Source organism: Amphiura filiformis, chromosome 5 (genome assembly GCF_039555335.1).
Source record: "Amphiura filiformis chromosome 5, Afil_fr2py, whole genome shotgun sequence".
Taxonomy (NCBI): domain Eukaryota; kingdom Metazoa; phylum Echinodermata; class Ophiuroidea; order Amphilepidida; family Amphiuridae; genus Amphiura; species Amphiura filiformis.
This window is the reverse complement of record NC_092632.1, coordinates 13,827,240-13,846,811: the sequence shown is the minus strand read 5'-3', so window position 1 is coordinate 13,846,811 and position 19,572 is coordinate 13,827,240. Positions and strand designations below refer to the sequence as shown.

The following is a 19,572-nucleotide window of genomic DNA, read 5'->3' as shown; positions in this document are numbered from 1 at the left end:
ATGGGGAAAACAGCAGTACAAAGATGAAGCCGTCAAATACAAGTAGCCAATTTCTCTACCAATGTAGAGATATTACAGTTTCATGTCAAATATCCTATTATGTTAGCACATCTATGATACTAACTAAGGTGCAAAAAAAGGTAATTTCTGATGATTTTACGATTTTCTGAATGAGCAAATCACTGATTAGGCCTTTAATGAACAGGATCTGATCTGTTCAAATTTCTAGACTTAAAATATGAGCCTACCTGGATATCGTATTTCACGAACATACATTCTTATTACACCTTTGCTGTATTAAACTGGGAATTATTTTATTAACCAGCGTTATCTTATGCCAATATTTAGGATGAAAATATCTTCAACGTAAGATTGTATACATTTTCCAATAACTTGGTGAACCCAGGCGTACATGCAGGAACAATGTGAATTTAAAACAATAAGCATAAAAATGGTATTGTACATTACTTGTTTTTTATAAACCCAAAATACTAGTACCTCAGTCAAAGTGTCATATCTTCATTCCGCATATCATCAGAAAGGATACGGTAAGTGCCACCTAATGTGATTTGCATAGACGTCACAGAATCTTAACTTTGGTGATTTATGAACCCGAAATAAAGCCTAGAAGCTCGCTGGGTCCGCGTCGCCTTTTATTTTTTTATGAATCAAAATTGATAATTTTCAGAGTTCAATATAATGATGACAATGCTTGCACACTGGCCAGCTTCTATTGTTATTGTTGTTAAAGTCGATCGATACATTTTGAAATCAGCTTAATTCAGAGATACACCTTTTTGCTATGAAATTCATTTTCTTGGTCATATATAAGCAATTTTTTCTTCAGTATAATGTCAGTTAAAATCATAGTGCTTAGATATACCTTTTTTTTTTAAATCTTGGTGTTAGAATTAAGCATGAAATTGTGTCTTTAAGGGGTACTACACCCATTGATTTTTTTTGGCATTTTTTTGCATTTTGTGAAGAAATTACAAACAAAAATTGGACAAAGTGGTATGCAAGATGAAGGGCAAGTCTGCTAGTTTTATTGGTGGCATCGGTATCAACGTAGCTTACATGCTTTTAAAAGTAGAAGCCAAAAGGTGGTACATCACTGATGATTTAAATTCACTTCATTTTGGAAAGCTTACTATCAACGGATCATTTCGTTAAAATTTTGGTAACACATTAGGGAAATAAAGTTGATATGTAAAATGGGAATAAGTGGTTCCTGGTTTCTTTTATGACTTCATGAACTTGGTGCTCCACAACTATCAAAAAAGGAACTGGTTAAAATGCTAACATGTTACCACAACCATACTACAGCAATGTTGAAAAAATTGTATTTCTTGTCACCTATACCACCATATTGGGTAGTTTTCCGTAAGCTTAACTTTTGTGATTTTGGTAACTATTTTATATTTATTTGTGAAATCCATCTCAACTAGGCATTCTAAACTCTACTCACCATTTATATACATCCCAAGGTATATTAGTATATCCAGCTTGCACTTCTCGATATATATCCAGTTAAAGACAGAATATCAAAATTATGCCTCATTATGATATCACAGACTCTCACATGTGTATTCAAAATTGATGCTTAAATTTGACCTGAACCAATTGACCTATAACCTGACATACGGTGACCTAATAGCCTTTTCTTCTCCTAACAACACATTATAGTATTAAATTGACTAATGACTATGCATCCATTGTGTAAGCGTTTATTTAATTTATTCAGTGTTGTATTTTGCATGCACCACTAGATTTTCTATAGAGAGTATAACAAAGGATTTAATGTATTCTATTCATGTACCCTACTTGAACATGTTGAATAGAATAAATTATGGTTTGTTATGAAACACACATCAGAGTTACTAGGATACAGTAAACAAAAAATATATAGGGCTAAAATGACTTACTAAAATGGTTTAAAAGCACTTTGTATGTAGATATATTTTATAAGTTCAGGACATGAGTTGATGAACATATTTATATACTTCATAAATTTGCAAGAAAAAAAAGAAGAGGGGTACTGATGAAAATCAGGGTATTATTCCCCCTTAAGCGGCAGATTTTTGATTTATACAGGCCTCAACTTCGTCCGTGAGCTTTTTCGGAATTAATTTTTTTTTGCGTTTCAAACTAATACGGTATGTTTCGATAAAGAGAGATATTTCCCACCTCTGTAAGGCACATCGTGTGGTTCTATATATTATAGTTTTGTCAGAATATCCGTTTTAATTACAACTTTTCTTCACTTGCAACTGCTAAAATGTCCAACCAGTACATCTTTACTAATAATGAAACAGAAATAATCGATATTGCTATTGTGGCTTGCAAAATCATCCATCCATGGGTACATTCGCGAGTTGATTTTGACAAAATTGGTAGTCGGAATTGAAAAATGGTGCAATCAAAACCGAAATTCGGACAAAACTATGACATACAGCTTTATATGATGAAAGTTGGGAAATATCTTTCGTTAGCGAATTACGTTACTTTGAAAAGCAAAAACGTTGACAAAAAAAAAAGAAGCTTGCGGGGCAGGTTTCAAACCTGTTAATTTGTTAAAATCGAAAATCTTCACTATGTTGTACACCTGAGTTTAACATCAAGGTTTGAAAAAATATACAGTACCAATCATTACAGTTTTCTTCTGACATTTACCGAAGAAATGAAAATTATTGCTTTTCATTTGACCGAGAAAATTAATTATGAAGTTAAAAGATGTAACTAAAAATTTTGCTAATTTGAACACCGAATTCGATCGTTTCAAGCGCCTATTGATCTTATTCATAATTGAAAACAGTTTTCATGTTAAATCAGCTTATTGTTATCAGAGTATCGTCATCAGATAACCAGTGTCGAGGGTGTATATCAAGTACGACGTAAGTGGAGTTAAAGCCATATTATAACATTTTCATACAAAATAGATTAGCATTTCTTTGCCATAAAATGTTAGTTTTTACTGTCAGATATATCCCAGCTTATCCCCTTTTATTTTTGAGCCGAACAATTACGGCAGAGCAAAGAAAATTGGAATTTACTACCATCGCATATGTCGCCAATACGTACCACTCCTTCGGTCATGTTATGGTACGGCCCTTTGTTGTGTAGATCACCGTCGCGCACGCCGTGTACGTACTGCTTTGAACATCGTGTATGCGTTCGACTAATAATTCCATCGTAATAATAAAACGCTGATTCAGGCGTTTTATTCAAAATCTCGGATTTTGACAAAACTACAGCACCTAGAGTCTTGATTTTTTCAGGGTATATTGGTTTAATAAAGTACAATATAATCGTGTAAAAATTAATTTTAAAAAGTCAGTGAGGGCGTCCTCCTCAGCAAATGTTATAATATGGCTTTAATGGTGGTAGGCCTACCGTAATGAATGGTTGGTTCACACAAAAGCCCGGATCCGGATACACATGGTTTTACGTCATCAACTGAATCCGAGACGCACGCAGGAGTATGTCGTCGGTCGCAATACATAGTGGCGTACGGTGATTTTGGTCATTTTTATGAACAAGCACGTCAAGTAAGAAAGCTTAACTATATTATTTAATTATTAAATGCCTCCAAATGAAAAAGGTAAAGTATGCCTACTTCTGAGAGTTATCATTAATTAACCTCATATTTGGCCATTTTTCACATTTGTACCATAAACATAAACTTCTTTTGTAGCCAAAAGGTGCTGGATTCACTATACTTCTAGACATTTTTTTCAACATCATCCATCCCATGTCAAAAAGAAATCTACGCCATTGTTCCGGGGACACATTCCAAGCAGATCCCAAAACTCCTTAGATCCCCCGCCCTTACAAACCCAAACAGCATGAACGATGCCTGCCCCTCATTTATTATGTTTTCCCCCACTTGCCCCCCCCCCCATGAAAATGTCTAGTTACGCCACTGCACATTATGTGGATTAGGGTATGTGTGTGGGGTATACGGGTGAGTGTAATGTGTATATCATACGCGTGCATACGCCCCTCTGCCAAGCAGTAAGCCGCTCACAAATTTTCTTATCACATACATAAGAAATGACTTCCTGAGGTGGACTCGATCAAATGTCGATCCCATGCCATGAAGAGATGTGTCCCAAATAAGAAACAAAAGCAAGAGGGACATAAAACCATTATGTGGCATACGATCCAAAGTTGACAATAGATGGAGAAGAGATCGCGTATATCCACGACCAACCCATGCGATTCCTCGGCAAGCTTATCTTCAAAGATCTGAAAGATAAGGAAATCAGAGAATCTGTAAAGCAGAAACTAACAGGCATGCTGAAAAAGACAGACAAAAGCCTACTCATCAATGCTCAATGGAATCATGAAGATGTGGATATATAATAATGCAATCCTACCCAAAATGACATGGGAGTTTACCATCTACAACTTCCCAATTACATACATCGAGGGCTTGGAAGCTACCTGCACCAAATACTTGAAAAGATGGGCAGGAATAAGCAGATGTACCACCAACAGTGCTCTATACGGAAGCAGGAAGAAGTATGGGCTTCACCTTAAAAGACTCACCACTTCTGTAAAATGCATGCAAGTCACCAAGCACCATCTCAACAAGTATACTATCTCTGAGGGAAGGGTGACGGTTGGGGTCCCCTAAAACCGGTTTAACCACAGAAATATTGGTTCAGTATCATGATTATACCGAGTACGTTATAAAAATGTCCTCTATGCCTAGCTGGTAAAGCATTTTAAGGAAGATATGCAGTTAGGAGATATGCAGTTCAAGAAATACTTCACAAGACTTGTGTATATACACGACCAACCCATGCGATTCCTCGGCAAGCTTATCTTCAAAGATCTGAAAGATATCGAAATCAGAGAGTCTGTAAAGCAGAAACTAACAGACATGCTGAAAAAGACCGACAAAAGCCTACTCAATGGAATCATGAAGATGTGGATATATAATAATGCAATCCTACCCAAAATGACATGGGAGTTTACCATCTACAACTTCCCAATTAAATTCATCGGGGGCTTGGAAGCTACCTGCACCAAATACTTGAAAAGATGGGCAGGAATAAGCAGATGTACCACCAACAGTGCTCTATACAGAAGCAGGAAGAAGTATGGGCTTCACCTTAAAAGACTCACCACTTCTGTAAAATGCATGCAAGTCACCAAGCACCATCTCAACAAGTATTCTATAGATGGAAAACACAGACTCTCTACAAAGACTGTCTACAAAGAAAAGAAAAGCAATCAAGGTGGAATGGAGTCAGAGAATTTGAACAAAGAGAGCGACATCTGATACTGAATGAGATGTGCAGAGGTCAAACAGAGAGAGAGAGCAGGTCTTGGTTTCAAAAAGAACCAGAAACTGTTAAGAGACATGAAACCCCACGAACACAGGAAATGCCTCACTAGTCTGGTAAAAGACGTAGATGAAGATGACATGCTTGTGTACCTCTATGGCTGCGCCAAACAAGGACAATGGCTCAGATGGGTCTCTGCCATGCAAGTAGATACATCTTGGAAGAAGCTCCTTTATGTATGGACACCAGAGCTCCTATCTTTCCATGTCAATGCCATCCACGACCAACTTCCTCACCTCACCTCACCTCACAGGCTGTGTCACCCACTGTCGGATGTAGCCCTCCTCAAGTAGCTTCCATTTGCTTCTGTTCTGTGCTTCTCTTGCCCAGGTTGTACCCAGATAGGATGTGAGATCATCACGCCATCTTCGTTTTTGTCTTCCCCCTCTTCTCTTCCTGTTCTTGGTTGCCATTCCGTTAACCTCTTTGTCCATCTATTGTCTTCTCTACGAGCTATGTGTCCCGCCCATCTCCACTTTGCCTCCTTGATCCTTTCCATGATATCTTTGCCATTTGTTTTGTCCCTGATTTCCATATTTTTTACTTTGTCACGTATGGTGATATGTAGCATTTTCCTCTCCATAGCATGCTGCGCTACCTTGAGTTTTTTTTCTAAAAACTTAGTTGCTGTCCAGGTTTCACAACCATAGGTAATTTTAGGTAGTACACACTGGTTGAAGACTCTCGTCCTCAGTGTCATTGGTAGTCTTTTGTCACATAGGATTTCTTTGTGTCTGCCAAAGCAACTCCAGCCAGCCTTTATTCTTAGCATGACTTCTTCTCTCGTGTTGTCTTCCATCTTTACTGTCTGGCCTAGATACTTATAACTTTCTACATGTTCTATCTGCTCATTTTCTACTTCAATGGACTTGTTTGTCTGGTAATTTGTCATGAATTTGGTCTTCCCCTTGTGTATATTCAGTCATATCTTCTTACTCTCCTTGTTCAAGCTGTTTAGTTGCACCTCCATATCCTCAACTGATGCAGCTGTTAATGCAACATCGTCTGCAAATCTCAGGTCTGTTAGATAATCTCCGTCAATGTTGACTCCTCTCGGTTTTAGGTCTAAATTCTTGAATACTTCTTCCATGGCGGCTGTGAAGATTTTTGGAGAAATTGTATCACCCTGTCTTACACTTCTTTTGATGTGTATTGGTTTGGATACATCATTTTCAAGATGAATAATGGCTGTTGCGTCTGTGTATATGTCCTCCATGATTTGTACATATCCTTCATTTACTCCAATCTTTCTTAAAGCTGTGAATAGGTCTCTGTGCTCTACCGAGTCAAAGGCTTTTTCGTAGTCTATATACCCAACGCAAAGCTTTAACTCGTATTCATTTGCCTTTTCTATTACTTGATTTAGTGCATGAAGATGATCTGTAGTTGAGTAGCCCTCTCTGAATCCGGCTTGTTCTCTTGGTTGATTTTCATCCAGTATTCTCTTTATGCGGTTTTGTATTATTCTTGTAAAGATTTTGTACGCATGGGACAGTAAGCTTATTGGTCTGTAGTTCTTAATATCTGCTTTGTCGCCCTTCTTGTGAAGCAGTATAACTTTAGCCTCCTTCCAGGTTTTGGGTATCTTTTTCTGATGTAATATGTCATTATACAGTCTGACTAGTTTTATGCTTATCTCTGCACCGCCTACCTTGAAGATGTCACTGGTTAGGTCGTCAGTGCCTGGAGCTTTGTTGTCTTTCATTTGTTTCACTGCCAATTCCACTTCTCTTACTGTTATACTTCGGAGGTCAGTTTGATCAGTTGATTTACAGTTTGTATCTGTCTTGTCCTGATTTGATTTTGAACTGTACAGATCTTGGTAAAATTCTGCACATACGTCTAGAATTTCTTCTCTATCAGTTGTGATGTTGCCATCCTTTTGTCTCATTTTGCTTATTCTGGTTTTCTTGCTGTTCAGTTTTGAAATCTGTTTTAGTCCTTTTCCGCTCATCAAGATGGTTTCAATTTCTTCATTTCTTCTCCTTCTGCTTCTCTGTCGCCTCTTCTTTCTCACTGTTTTGACAAGCTCAGCGTATTCAGTATTTTGTTGGGGTGTTTTGTCTTCCACTTCACGAAGTTTCTTTCTTTTCGCATCCATATCCATATCCTCTATCACTTTGTCCTCCTCAGATGTTTGCTTAGTCTTCCTTTCTCTTGGTGCTATTTCTTCAGCTACCTCTATAACTGTGCTGGAAATGAGGTCATACATGATATCCATATCTGCACTCTCTATATCTAAACATGCAAAACGATTTTTCAATTCAAGTTGGTACTCTTGTCTCCTCTCCCACGACCTTCGGGGCAACCTAGTTGGATATTCCTATTAAAGCAATATTATAACATTATCATACAAAATATAGATTAGCATTTCTTTGACATAAAATGTTAGTTTTTACTGTCAGATATATCCCCTTTTATTTTTGAGCCGAACAACTACGTCAAAAAAAAAAAATTGGAATTTACTACCAGCGCGTATGTCGCCAATACGTACCACTCCTTCGGTCATGTTATGGTACGACCCTTTGTTGTGTAGATCACCGTCCCGCACTGTGTGTTATGAACATCGTGTATGCGTTCGACTAATAATTCCATCGTAATAATAAGACGCCGGTTCCGGCGCTTTATTCAAAATATCGGATTTTGACAAAACTACAGCACCTAGAGTCTTGATTTTTGCAGGGTATATTGGTTTAATAAAGTACAATATAATTGTGTAAAAAAATGAATTTAAAAAATCAGTGAGGGCGTCCTCAACAGCAAATGTTATAATATGGCTTTAAGCGGCGGTTGTCGGCGATCTTTCGTGGTTTGTGGTTTTCATCAAGCCTTGCCATCTATCGGGAGCTAATTTATAGCTTAAGCTTGTTGGATATCCATATTTCGTGGTTTGTGGTTCTTTGTAGCCCTGTGGGGCAATCTAGTTGCAGATCCAAATTTCGAGGTTTGTGGTTCTTTATAGTTCTTCTATTTGGATATCAATATTGAGCGGCAGTTGTTGTTGATCTTTCGCGGTTTGTGGTCTTAATTTGTTGGATATCCATATTTCGCGGTTTGTGGTTGTTTGTAGCCCTGCGGGGCAATCTAGTTGGATATCCATATTAAGCGATGGTTATCGGCGAGCTTTCGTGGTTTGTGGTTTTAATTTCCCTCATCAAGGCCCTGCCCTCTATCGGGAGCTAATTTATAGTTTAAGCTTGTTGGATATCCATATTTCGTGGTTTGTGGTTCTTTGAAGCCCTGTGGGGCAATTGTTGCATATCCAAATTTCGCGGTTTGTGGTTCTTTATAATAGATAGGCCTGCGGGCAATCTGCTTGGATATCCAAATTTCGTGGTTTGTGGTTCTTTATAGCCCTGCGGGGCAATCAAGTTGGATATTAATATTGAGCGGCAGTTGTTGGCGATCTTTCGCGGTTTGAAGTCTTAATTTGTTAGATATCCATATTTCACGGTTTGTGGTTCTTTATAATCGATAGGCCTGCGGGCAATCTGGTTGGATATCCAAATTTCGCGGTTTGTGGTTCTTTGTAGCCCTGCGGGGCAATCTAGTTGGATATCCCACTATACTATACTATACGCAGGTATACGGCCTTTTCGAATAGCTCTTATGTGACCCGGTACTATGAAATTACCTTGCTCGATTTAATTTATACGCGTGCACCTGCAAAACGTGCATTGTATACCCGAATAGTATACTTCTATGCGATCGTAGCCTTATGTGACCCGGTACTATGAAATTGCCTTGCTCGATTTAACTATATACGCGTGTACCTGCAAAACGTGCACCGTATACCCGAATAGTATACTTCTATGTGAACGCAGCCTTATCATGGCGCAGTGCAGTACATTTAATCAAATGTTGTCATCAAGTAAGCGGCGGTTGTCGGCGATCTTTCGCGGTTTGTGATTTTAATTTCGCTTCAAGCCCTGTCCTCTATCTGGAGCTTAATTTATAGTTTAAGCTTGTTGGATATCCATATTCCGTGGTGTGTGATTCTTTGTAGCCTTACGGGGCAATCTAGTTGGATATCCAAATTTCGCGGTTTGTGGTTCTCAATATTAATATTCAGCGGCAGTTGTTGGCGATCTTTCGCGGTTTGTGATTTTAATTTGTGACAATTTATAATATTTATTCCACATACCGTAAACGTTCGCCTAATGGCGCTTTTGGATTCTTAGAAATGTGAGAGCGCCATCCTTGTAAAATCTCAATAGCATTAAGGATACGTGTATGTTAAATTGGGCAACCTGGACATAATGCCTCAGAAAAAAATATCGTGACATGACCCAATACTTTAGGTCACTAGGTTAGTTGCTAGAGCAGCAAATGTTTTTGGGTTTCTTCAGGTATTCTTTCTCAAAGTGTCATTGGACTTAATTTGTAAATCGATTCATACGTTATACCTAACTCATTTTGGTAAATCTTTTATAACATTGTAATTTCTTCATATTTTTTTAATATTCTTCAGTTCAAAATTACACCCTTCTATTGTCTGACCCGTTAGCTCAGTCGGTAGAGGGTGCGCCTTGAATGGTGAATGGTACTTGTTCGAATCTTGATTTCTGCCCCCACTTTTATGTGAAGAAGGGTCAAGAAATATTTTTGGATTTTGTCCCCATTTTACGAACGAATATTGTGACTTTTTTCAAATTTAATTTTAATTTTCTTATTTTTTTTAGATAAATAGGCACTGCGAACAAACGGCAACAAAAACCGCTGACAAAATTTGCTCCACCTGCTACCTATCAATGCGTGATATATTCCACTACATTTAACAGTTAAATGACCTTTGAAAAATAGAACGGCCTCAATGTTTCAAATTGTATAACTACATTACTTTATTCATTTATGCATTATAAATGATCAGCTATTTTTTCTTTTCTTAAAAGGATCGAACCCAAGTAGATCAGACCATTGATCATATAACCTATCAGACCACGAAGTAGTTACGTAACTCCGTGATGGTATCGGAACCAAGCACTGTTTGTATGACGATCATTACGATCACGCTATTTTGGTATGCCTTTTTTGTGTACTGATTGTTTCGATCGTGGTTCATTACTTTTAAGCGCGCGATCCCGATGACATAGTAACATTACGTAACTTCGACACCGGGCTTTGATACTGAATAGTTGTTGAGTGCACATAATATGGAAAGCCATTGGGTATTGTGTGCCTTCCAAAGGGCCTTATGACATGTTCTCATTGTGTTGTGGAATCCTAGCCAGTATTCAATGATAGATATAGAGGCCTTGCGTTTATCGATTGGCTCCAAACAAAGGATTTGAACCGGTTTCTTCCCCGTAAGGCTGAGTTCACATAGAAGTATACGGTATACGGTATTCGCTATACGAAATACGCTCATTCGTTCAGGCTGAGTTCATATAGGAGTATACTATGTGAACTCAGCCTGATCGAATGAGCGTATTTCGTATAGCGAATACAAGTATGTCAGTTTACCCATTTTCTTCGTCTTATCAAATGCTTGTAACTTTACTTCTTGAGTTCACATTGCATTCAATGAGGTGTCATAATATGCAGAATTAGATAGTGCATCTATTAAAAAAATGAATTTGCCCACATATGGTTTAGGTTTTTAAAATTTGGACGGTATACGCTGCATTAAAATCGAACACGCGCGATTCCCACTATACTATACTATACGCAGGTATACGGCCTTTTCGAATAGCTCTTATGTGACCCGGTACTATGAAATTACCTTGCTCGATTTAATTTATACGCGTGCACCTGCAAAACGTGCATTGTATACCCGAATAGTATACTTCTATGCGATCGTAGCCTTATGTGACCCGGTACTATGAAATTGCCTTGCTCGATTTAACTATATACGCGTGTACCTGCAAAACGTGCACCGTATACCCGAATAGTATACTTCTATGTGAACGCAGCCTTATCATGGCGCAGTGCAGTACATTTAATCAAATGTTGTCATCAACCGTAGTGCATTTTGTTATGTGTGTGAGACGAACTGTCGCGGTAGATGCAATCATGCTTTTGTTGAATGCATTTTGAGTAGTCCGCCATATTTACGGGATGATACGTCATAATTATGCACAGCCTCTATTCAGTTGGTCGTTGTATGATTTTGTTCGTTCACTCATTCAAATTTTATTTATATCATTTGAAGACTGAGCCTATTAGGCTGAGTTCACATAGAAGTATACGGTATACGGTATTCGCTATACGAAATACGCTCATTCGATCAGGCTGAGTTCATATAGGAGTATGTGAACTCAGCCTGATCGAATGAGCGTATTTCGTATAGCGAATAGCGAGTATGTCAGTTTACCCATTTTCTTCGTCTTATCAAATGCTTGTAACTTTACTTCTTGAGGTCACATTGCATTCAATGAGGTGTCATAATGTGCAGAATTAGATAGTGCATCTATTAATAAAATGAATTTGCCCACATATGGTTTAGGTTTTTAAAATTTGGATGGTATACGCTGCACTAAAATCGAACACGCGCGATTCCCACTATACTATACGCAGGTATACGGCCTTTTCGAATAGCTCTTATGTGACCCGGTACTATGAAATTACCTTGCTCGATTTAATATATACGCGTGCACCTGCAAAACGTGCATCGTATACCCGAATAGTATACTTCTATGCGATCGTAGCCTTATGTGACCCGGTACTATGAAATTGCCTTGATCGATTGAACTATATACCTGTAAAACGTGCACCGTATACCCGAATAGTATACTTCTATGTGAACGCAGCCTTATGATACATCCTCCGTGGAATAGTTTCAAACAAATATAGCTAGGGATTATTGCGGCAGAGGTTATCTTTTGAATCCTCTTAGAGGGCTATCATTTTTTTCGGAAGGGGGGTCCCAAATTTACAAAAAGTCTGCGTCAATAAAATTGCGCACCCCCTATTTCGGCAACAAAAATATTATGACCCCAAACCCCACAATTGTATTGAAATCAGTCTTTTTGAATAAAATAACACACTTTCTGTGGTAATCGTGTGACTCCCTACATTTTGGTCATAAAACATTTTATGACCCTCCTATTATTCTTTCCAAGACTTTATGACCCCCGTATATTTGGGACCCCACCCCCCTTTCGAATAAAATGATATACCTCTTATGACCACTGATGCATATAGGCAAGGACACTCGCGCGAATTGAAAGACTTGTCGCACGCGACAGTTCGTCTCACAAACAAATGCCTATACAATCAAATAGGTTCATTACAACATTTGATTGAATGGATTGAGTTACTCTAAAATGAAACGATAAAAACAAAGAATCATGAAAAAAGACACCTACAAGATAAAATAATAAAATTATGTAAACAATGTTAAAGATAAAATCAAGAAAATAGAGAATAAAATATCCTCAAATCAGAAAAAAAAACATTGACAAACATTATAATCTGTCCAAAATTACTGCATGAGATTCGAACCATCAATCTTCTCCACAAGCTCCTCGCACTATAGTCTAATGCTCTGCTCACTGGGCCACAACGTATCAGGTGAATGATTACCGCATTATCATGAACAAGTTTGTTCGATCTTGTTCATAATTGTATGTGTCGATAGGTTTCACCCTTTAACTACACGTACCCTTAATAGTCGGCTTTTACAGGGATGGCGCTCTCTTATTTCCATGAACTCCATAGCGCCATTAGGCGAACGTTTACGGTATAATTTCAGTCTGAGCTGTGAACAGAGACACTGATAAATGTGTTTTAAATGACGAAGATGTCATGATAGTCAAGCATGGTGAAAGCATCTGGATGGTGAAAGTAGGCCATAGGCCTAGGCCTAAATGTGAATAAAAAATCAAACATGTTTGTTTGATGAAAAAATATAATATCACAATAGCAATGGATGTTCGAAATGGTGTTATTCTTGATTTATTAATTGGTTAATAAATCATTTTAAAAAAAGTGGTGGGAGGTTTCGAACTTGAGCAAAAATTCATAAATGGATTAGAATTCCATGACCTTAACCGCTTCGCCACATCCACAGGGACGCCCCGATATAACGAGGTGTGAAAGTGGAGTATTTATTAATATGAATGTATGCTGTGGTCCGGAAAGAATAAAAGAATTGTGAAAAACTTGATTTGTTGGCGAATGGGATCAAGAATTTGTATGTAGGGTATCCAGGAAAATGCTAGGGTATTATTTGAAAGTGAATCTGAAAAAGTAGTGCGACAGTGACAGCCATGTATGGCTGTACTGTAGCAGTGTCGAAAGATTGTGGATGTCAGTATGATTAGCTATGATTTGCCACTAATTTTGGCAATGAAATACCGCGTGAAATAAAGTAATATGACTCAGAACTGAGGTGAAAATCCACTAACCAGTTATTTGGTTAATATAAATTAAACCAGATACATGGCCAATGGATCTTCCAGTTCTACGGGGAAAGACTCAAACAGAAACATACGCTGGCTGTCATCTACCCCGAATAATAGGCCGGGGTAATTGATGACACGAAGCCGCGGAGCGATATATTTAAATTAGCTATGGAAAGCAAATAGCGTCATAACAAAAGCAAGAATGTTTGTTTATTATCAAGGGTACATTAGCCTGAATCCTTCTGGCCTCTAATGGCGGCGCCTTTTTTTACCCACAATCCTTCACGTTGCCTTATTCAATACAGCACAGTGGAGCGGCCGTGCGTGAGTATTAGAGGACTGGAGGATCGAGTCTAAGGGTACATGCCACTAAATAGCTCTCCATAGACTTTACGTGCAAAATAGGGGTCACGTTTTAGGCTATAAGTCGAGTTACGTCTTACTTTGAAATATATATTTGATATCATCTTAATCAGAACAAAATTCTGCATAACATATCTGAAAATAACACCATATTTTAGGTCTACTTTTTGAGAAAAATAGCGCTATATAAAACGGCCCGATTTCCCCGTGTTTACGTCCGACTGCTAACCGCGTTTTGACCTCGTGTGTTCATGCGCTCATCATCGTAAACATCACTCAAATTTTCGCGTTTTTTGTTCAAATTAGTAGAGATCACATTCACAAGTTCTAGCAAAACACGATTTGCAACACTAAAATTGTTAATATTGTACCGATTTTGCACAATTTTTATGCAAAGTTGGGACTATAGTCGTGATAAACTTTTACCGGAAACCGCTTCACATGCGGATTTAGTGGTATGAACCCTTGAAGAGGCTAAAACATCGTTTTTAGGCCTTGAAAATGATTTTGTTATCTTTTTCACTACATTTTGAATTAATTGTAAGAAATTTTGGGGTATTTTCTTTCATACTTTAGACAGGATGTCGATTTCAAGCACAAGCATGATAGCCGACAATTGCCATTTTTCGTCATTTTGATGCACATGAATGCACAATGGTTGCTGATTTGCTATTTTCATGAAGATATTAATTGATGTTAAGAGTAAACGTTCTTTGAACATCTTTTACAAGTGCATAACTTCAAAATTAAACCATTCTCAGTACCTGCAGAATATTTAAAAAGACAAGAAATGTCAATCAAGTAGGCCTACCCCCCCCCCCTCCAGCGTCACTTTTAACCCGTTTTGTCCAAAAAGCAAATGTAATGAATGGCTATTTGAAATTAAATATTAATATAAATTAAACTTTGAATGTTATAACTATTTAAAATACTGGACAGTGGTATAAATAAAGCAAACTAGAAACTTAAATATCTTAAATCTAATATTTCATGAAATTTTATTAAAATTGAAGGCCAAAACTTGAGTTTAAATGACCAAAAATTGGTTAAAAATAACAATGAAATTGAAAACTTCTTTGTAATTTAAACACCAATAAACAATATTTTCAATATTTTGAAACTCTTCTTAATTCATATCAAAAGGTTTCAAACTTCTACCAAAATCGGAACTTTTATTAAATTGGAAATAAAAGCAGGCCTATTCGCGGCAAACGCACATACCGCGAAAAACCCGGCGGCGTCCATGAACGCGCTTGTTGATGACCCTCCTCTTTTCTTCGTGTGCATTTTAAATAGATAAAGACGCGCGGAAAACGCATGGAATTGCTCCTTGAAGAGGCTAAAACATCGTTTTTAGGCCTTGAAAATGATTTTGTTATCTTTTTCACTACATTTTGAATTAATTGTAAGAAATTTTGGGGTATTTTCTTTCATACTTTAGACAGGATGTCGATTTCAAGCACAAGCATGATAGCCGACAATTGCCATTTTTCGTCATTTTGATGCACATGAATGCACAATGGTTGCTGATTTGCTATTTTCATGAAGATATTAATTGATGTTAAGAGTAAACGTTCTTTGAACATCTTTTACAAGTGCATAACTTCAAAATTAAAACATTCTCAGTACCTGCAGAATATTTAAAAAGACAAGAAATGTCAATCAAGTAGGCCTACCCCCCTCCAGCGTCACTTTTAACCCGTTTTGTCCAAAAAGCAAATGTAATGAATGGCTATTTGAAATTAAATATTAATATAAATTAAACTTTGAATGTTATAACTATTTAAAATACTGGACAGTGGTATAAATAAAGCAAACTAGAAACTTAAATATCTTAAATCTAATATTTTATGAAATTTTATTAAAATTGAAGGCCAAAACTTGAGTTTAAATGACAAAAAAATTGGTTAAAAAATAACAATGAAATTGAAAAACTTCTTTGTAATTTAAACACCAATAAACAATATTTTCAATATTTTGAAACTCTTCTTAATTCATATCAAAAGGTTTCAAACTTCTACCAAAATCGGAACTTTTATTAAATTGGAAATAAAAGCAGGCCTATTCGCGGCAAACGCACATACAGCGAAAAACCCGGCGGCGTCCATGAACGCGCTTGTTGATGACCCTCCTCTTTTCTTCGCGTGCATTTTAAATAGATAAAGACGCGCGGAAAACGCATGGAATAGAGGCCGTCAGCGTGATGTCATATGCCGCCATCTTGTGGGTACAAGCTGTGATGGTCGTTCGATCTCCATGCGTAAGCAGCAAAATCACCGCGTTGAGGCGCGATAACAGCTGCGTGGCAAGCTGCGCCCTGCGCGTAGTGTCCGACGCATGAACACACAATCATTTGTACCCCCAAGATGGCGAAAGACTGACGGCCTCTATTGCTCCTTAAAGGGTACATGCCACTAAATAGCTCTCCATAGACTTTACGTGCAAAATAGGGGTCACGTTTTAGGCTATAAGTCGAGTTACGTCTTACTTTGAAATATATATTTGATATCATCTTAATCAGAACAAAATTCTGCATAACATATCTGAAAATGACACCATATTTTAGGTCTACTTTTTGAGAAAAATAGCGCTATATAAAAGGCCCGATTTTCCCGTGTTTACGTCCGACTGCTAACCGCGTTTTGACCTCGTGTGTTCATGCGCTCATCATCGTAAACATCCCTCCTCCCCTAACCTTAGATCCATTTTTTCAGGGCAAAATCCAGGGGAAAATTCCACAAAAATAACAACACAGGATTACACAAAAAAAATAACAACACAGGATTACACAGAAAAAATAACAACACAGGAAGAAAAAAATAACAACACAGGATTACACACAAAAAAAATAACAACACAGGATTACACAGAAAAACAATTTACACAGGATTGCACAGAACAATAATTTACACAGGATTACACAGAACAATAATTTACACAGGATTACACAGAAAAAAATAACAACACAGGATTACACAGAAAAAAAAATTTACACAGGATTACACAGAAAAACAATTTACACAGGATTACACAGAACAATAATTTACACAGGATTACACAGAACAATAATTTACACAGGATTACACAAAAAAAAATAACAACACAGGATTACACAGAAAAAAATAACAACACAGGATTATACAGAAAAACAATTTACACAGAATTACACAAAAAAACAACAACACAGGATAACACAGAAAAAAAATAACAACACAGAATTACACAGAAAAACAATTTACACAGGATTATACAGAAAAACAATTTACACAGGATTACACAAAAAAAAAAACAACACAGGATTACACAAAAAACAACAACACAGAATTACACAAAAAACAACAACACAGAATTACACAGAAAAACAATTTACACAGGATTATACAGAAAAACAATTTACACAGGATTACACAAAAAAAACAACAACACAGGATTATACAGAAAAACAATTTACACAGGATTACACAAAAAAAATTCCCTGCATTTCAACCCACCCCAATCCAAATTACACAAAAACAATTCCCCTGTAAATTAACCTACCTAAAAAAAAATGCAGGGGAAAAAATTCCCCTGCATCTCAAATATAAAAAAATTGATATTCTACACAGAAAAAAATCCCCCTGTATCTCATATCCTGTCTTCAACTATTATGATCTTGAGCTGACCCAAGTAGGGGAACAATCAATTTGTCTAACGGAAACCTAGCCTGGAGGCAACTCGCAAATCCTTGACTAGCACACTTATGTACACTGTTGAGTTGCAGGAAGTGAGACGAAGTGGTTTCATGCTAAGGGAACAATCCAGTTTGTTTTGTTTACTATAGGCAGAATGTCTATCTAACTCCAAACCTATAGCCTGGAGGCATTTACATTTTTATGTTTAAGGATGGGTATGATTATTCATGCTGAAAGCATCATGGGTAATTTTCCTTATGTTTAAGGATGGGTATGATTATTCATGCTGAAAGCATCATGGGTAATTTTTCTTATGTTTAAGGATGGGTATGATTATTCATGCTGAAAGCATCATGGGTAATATTTTTTTGTTTATGGTAAGGTATGAACAATCATCCTGAAAGCATCATGGGTAATATTCATTTCTTATGTTTATGGTAAGGTATGAACAATCATCCTGAAAGAATCATGGGTAATATTTTTTGTTTATGGTAAGGTATGAACAATCATCCTGAAAGCATCATGGGTAATATTCATTTCTTATGTTTATGGTAAGGTATGAACAATCATCCTGAAAGCATCATGGGTAATATTCATTTCTTATGTTTATGGTAAGGTATGAACAATCATCCTGAAAGCATCATGGGTAATATTTTTTGTTTATGGTAAGGTATGAACAATCATCCTGAAAGCATCATGGGTAATATTTTTTGTTTATGGTAAGGTATGAACAATCATCCTGAAAGCATCATGGGTAATTTTCCTTATGTTTAAGGATGGGTATGATTATTCATGCTGACACACAGCTAGTTCTTTGTTCTCAGCCAGACATTCAAGGTCAAAGGTTCAAACTGTGTGATTATTTAATTTCCTGAGGGGGTTATGATTGGAATGAGTGTAGCAGAAATGATATGGAGCAATTATTGAGTGGTGGCGGTATTTCACTTTTAACATTGTCAAATAAATAAATCTTGAAATTTATCTACCAGTTTAAATTTGTCTTGATAATTTTTCAACGCAATCATATCTTTTTTTTTTCAATCGGTGGTTCATTCGTAACAAACTCAAGAGTCTTTTTCAAAACCTCAAACTCCTCTGTCCTTTCAGGAAAAATCCAAGGTGGTCTTAAACACAATCTCATCCTGTATCTATCCTTATACCACCCAATGTAACACATCAAAAGGTTGATTGCCTGGATTCTTACTTTGTTTCCGTTGTAACCGCTAGCAGCAACAAACAGGTTTCGAGACTAGTACCATTCCACATATAAAATCTCCTTTGGAAGAGTCTTCCAGTTGTTGGAATATTTCATCATCAGCGAGCTCAAAATAAATCGAATCAGCCATTTTTTATTTAAATAAAGATGATCGTAGCATTTTGGATTCTCACGAGCGCTCTTTTGGATTCTCCTGAGAGGAGAATCAGGATGGAAGCCAGACGCATGACAGAAATTTTGAAAGCCTACAACGATGCTAAAAAGACGGAATGTGTACAAAAATAAAAAAACCCTTGTGATTAATAATCACAAGAGGTTTTTTTTTGCCATAGTTTACCACACCCAGTTTAAAATGATTGTAGTCAAGTAGGCTGCTACAAATGCGGTGTATCCAGCAACCAAGGGATCCCGATCAATCCAAAATTCCTGCGGTTCTCTAGGTGCGTCGTCTTCGTATATACCTTCAGCTTTTACTAATCCTAATCCGTCTCCGTCTTTGTAAAACGTAACCATTTCCCCGGGATCATTACTGTCAAAAACCAGCTCGGCTTTTATATCTGTTTTTTCCTCGTCGTAGTACCATCTCCAAACGCCGTGTGGTTTTCCTTCCCACATTTCTTTCC

At 37.1% G+C, this 19,572-nt stretch overlaps 1 protein-coding gene and 1 long non-coding RNA gene across 2 annotated transcripts; both read left to right on the top strand.

Moving 5' to 3' along the window:
• Positions 1–4,741: 4,741 nt before the first annotated feature.
• LOC140152015 (uncharacterized) lies at positions 4,742–5,290 on the top strand. Its single transcript, XM_072174316.1, has one exon. It carries the CDS (start codon positions 4,742–4,744, stop codon positions 5,288–5,290), a length of 549 nt encoding a protein of 182 aa, XP_072030417.1.
• Positions 5,291–17,865: 12,575 nt separating this feature from the next.
• Positions 17,866–18,714, top strand: LOC140151810 (uncharacterized). The gene is made up of 2 exons (XR_011858964.1): positions 17,866–18,349; positions 18,458–18,714. It is a non-coding gene; the product is annotated as an uncharacterized lncRNA (long non-coding RNA).
• The last annotated feature ends 858 nt before the right edge of the window (positions 18,715–19,572 follow it).

Coding starts and splice junctions, on each gene's coding strand:
- LOC140152015 (XM_072174316.1), top strand. CDS start 4,742: ATGCAGTTAGGAGATATGCAGTTCAAGAAATACTTCACAAGACTTGTG.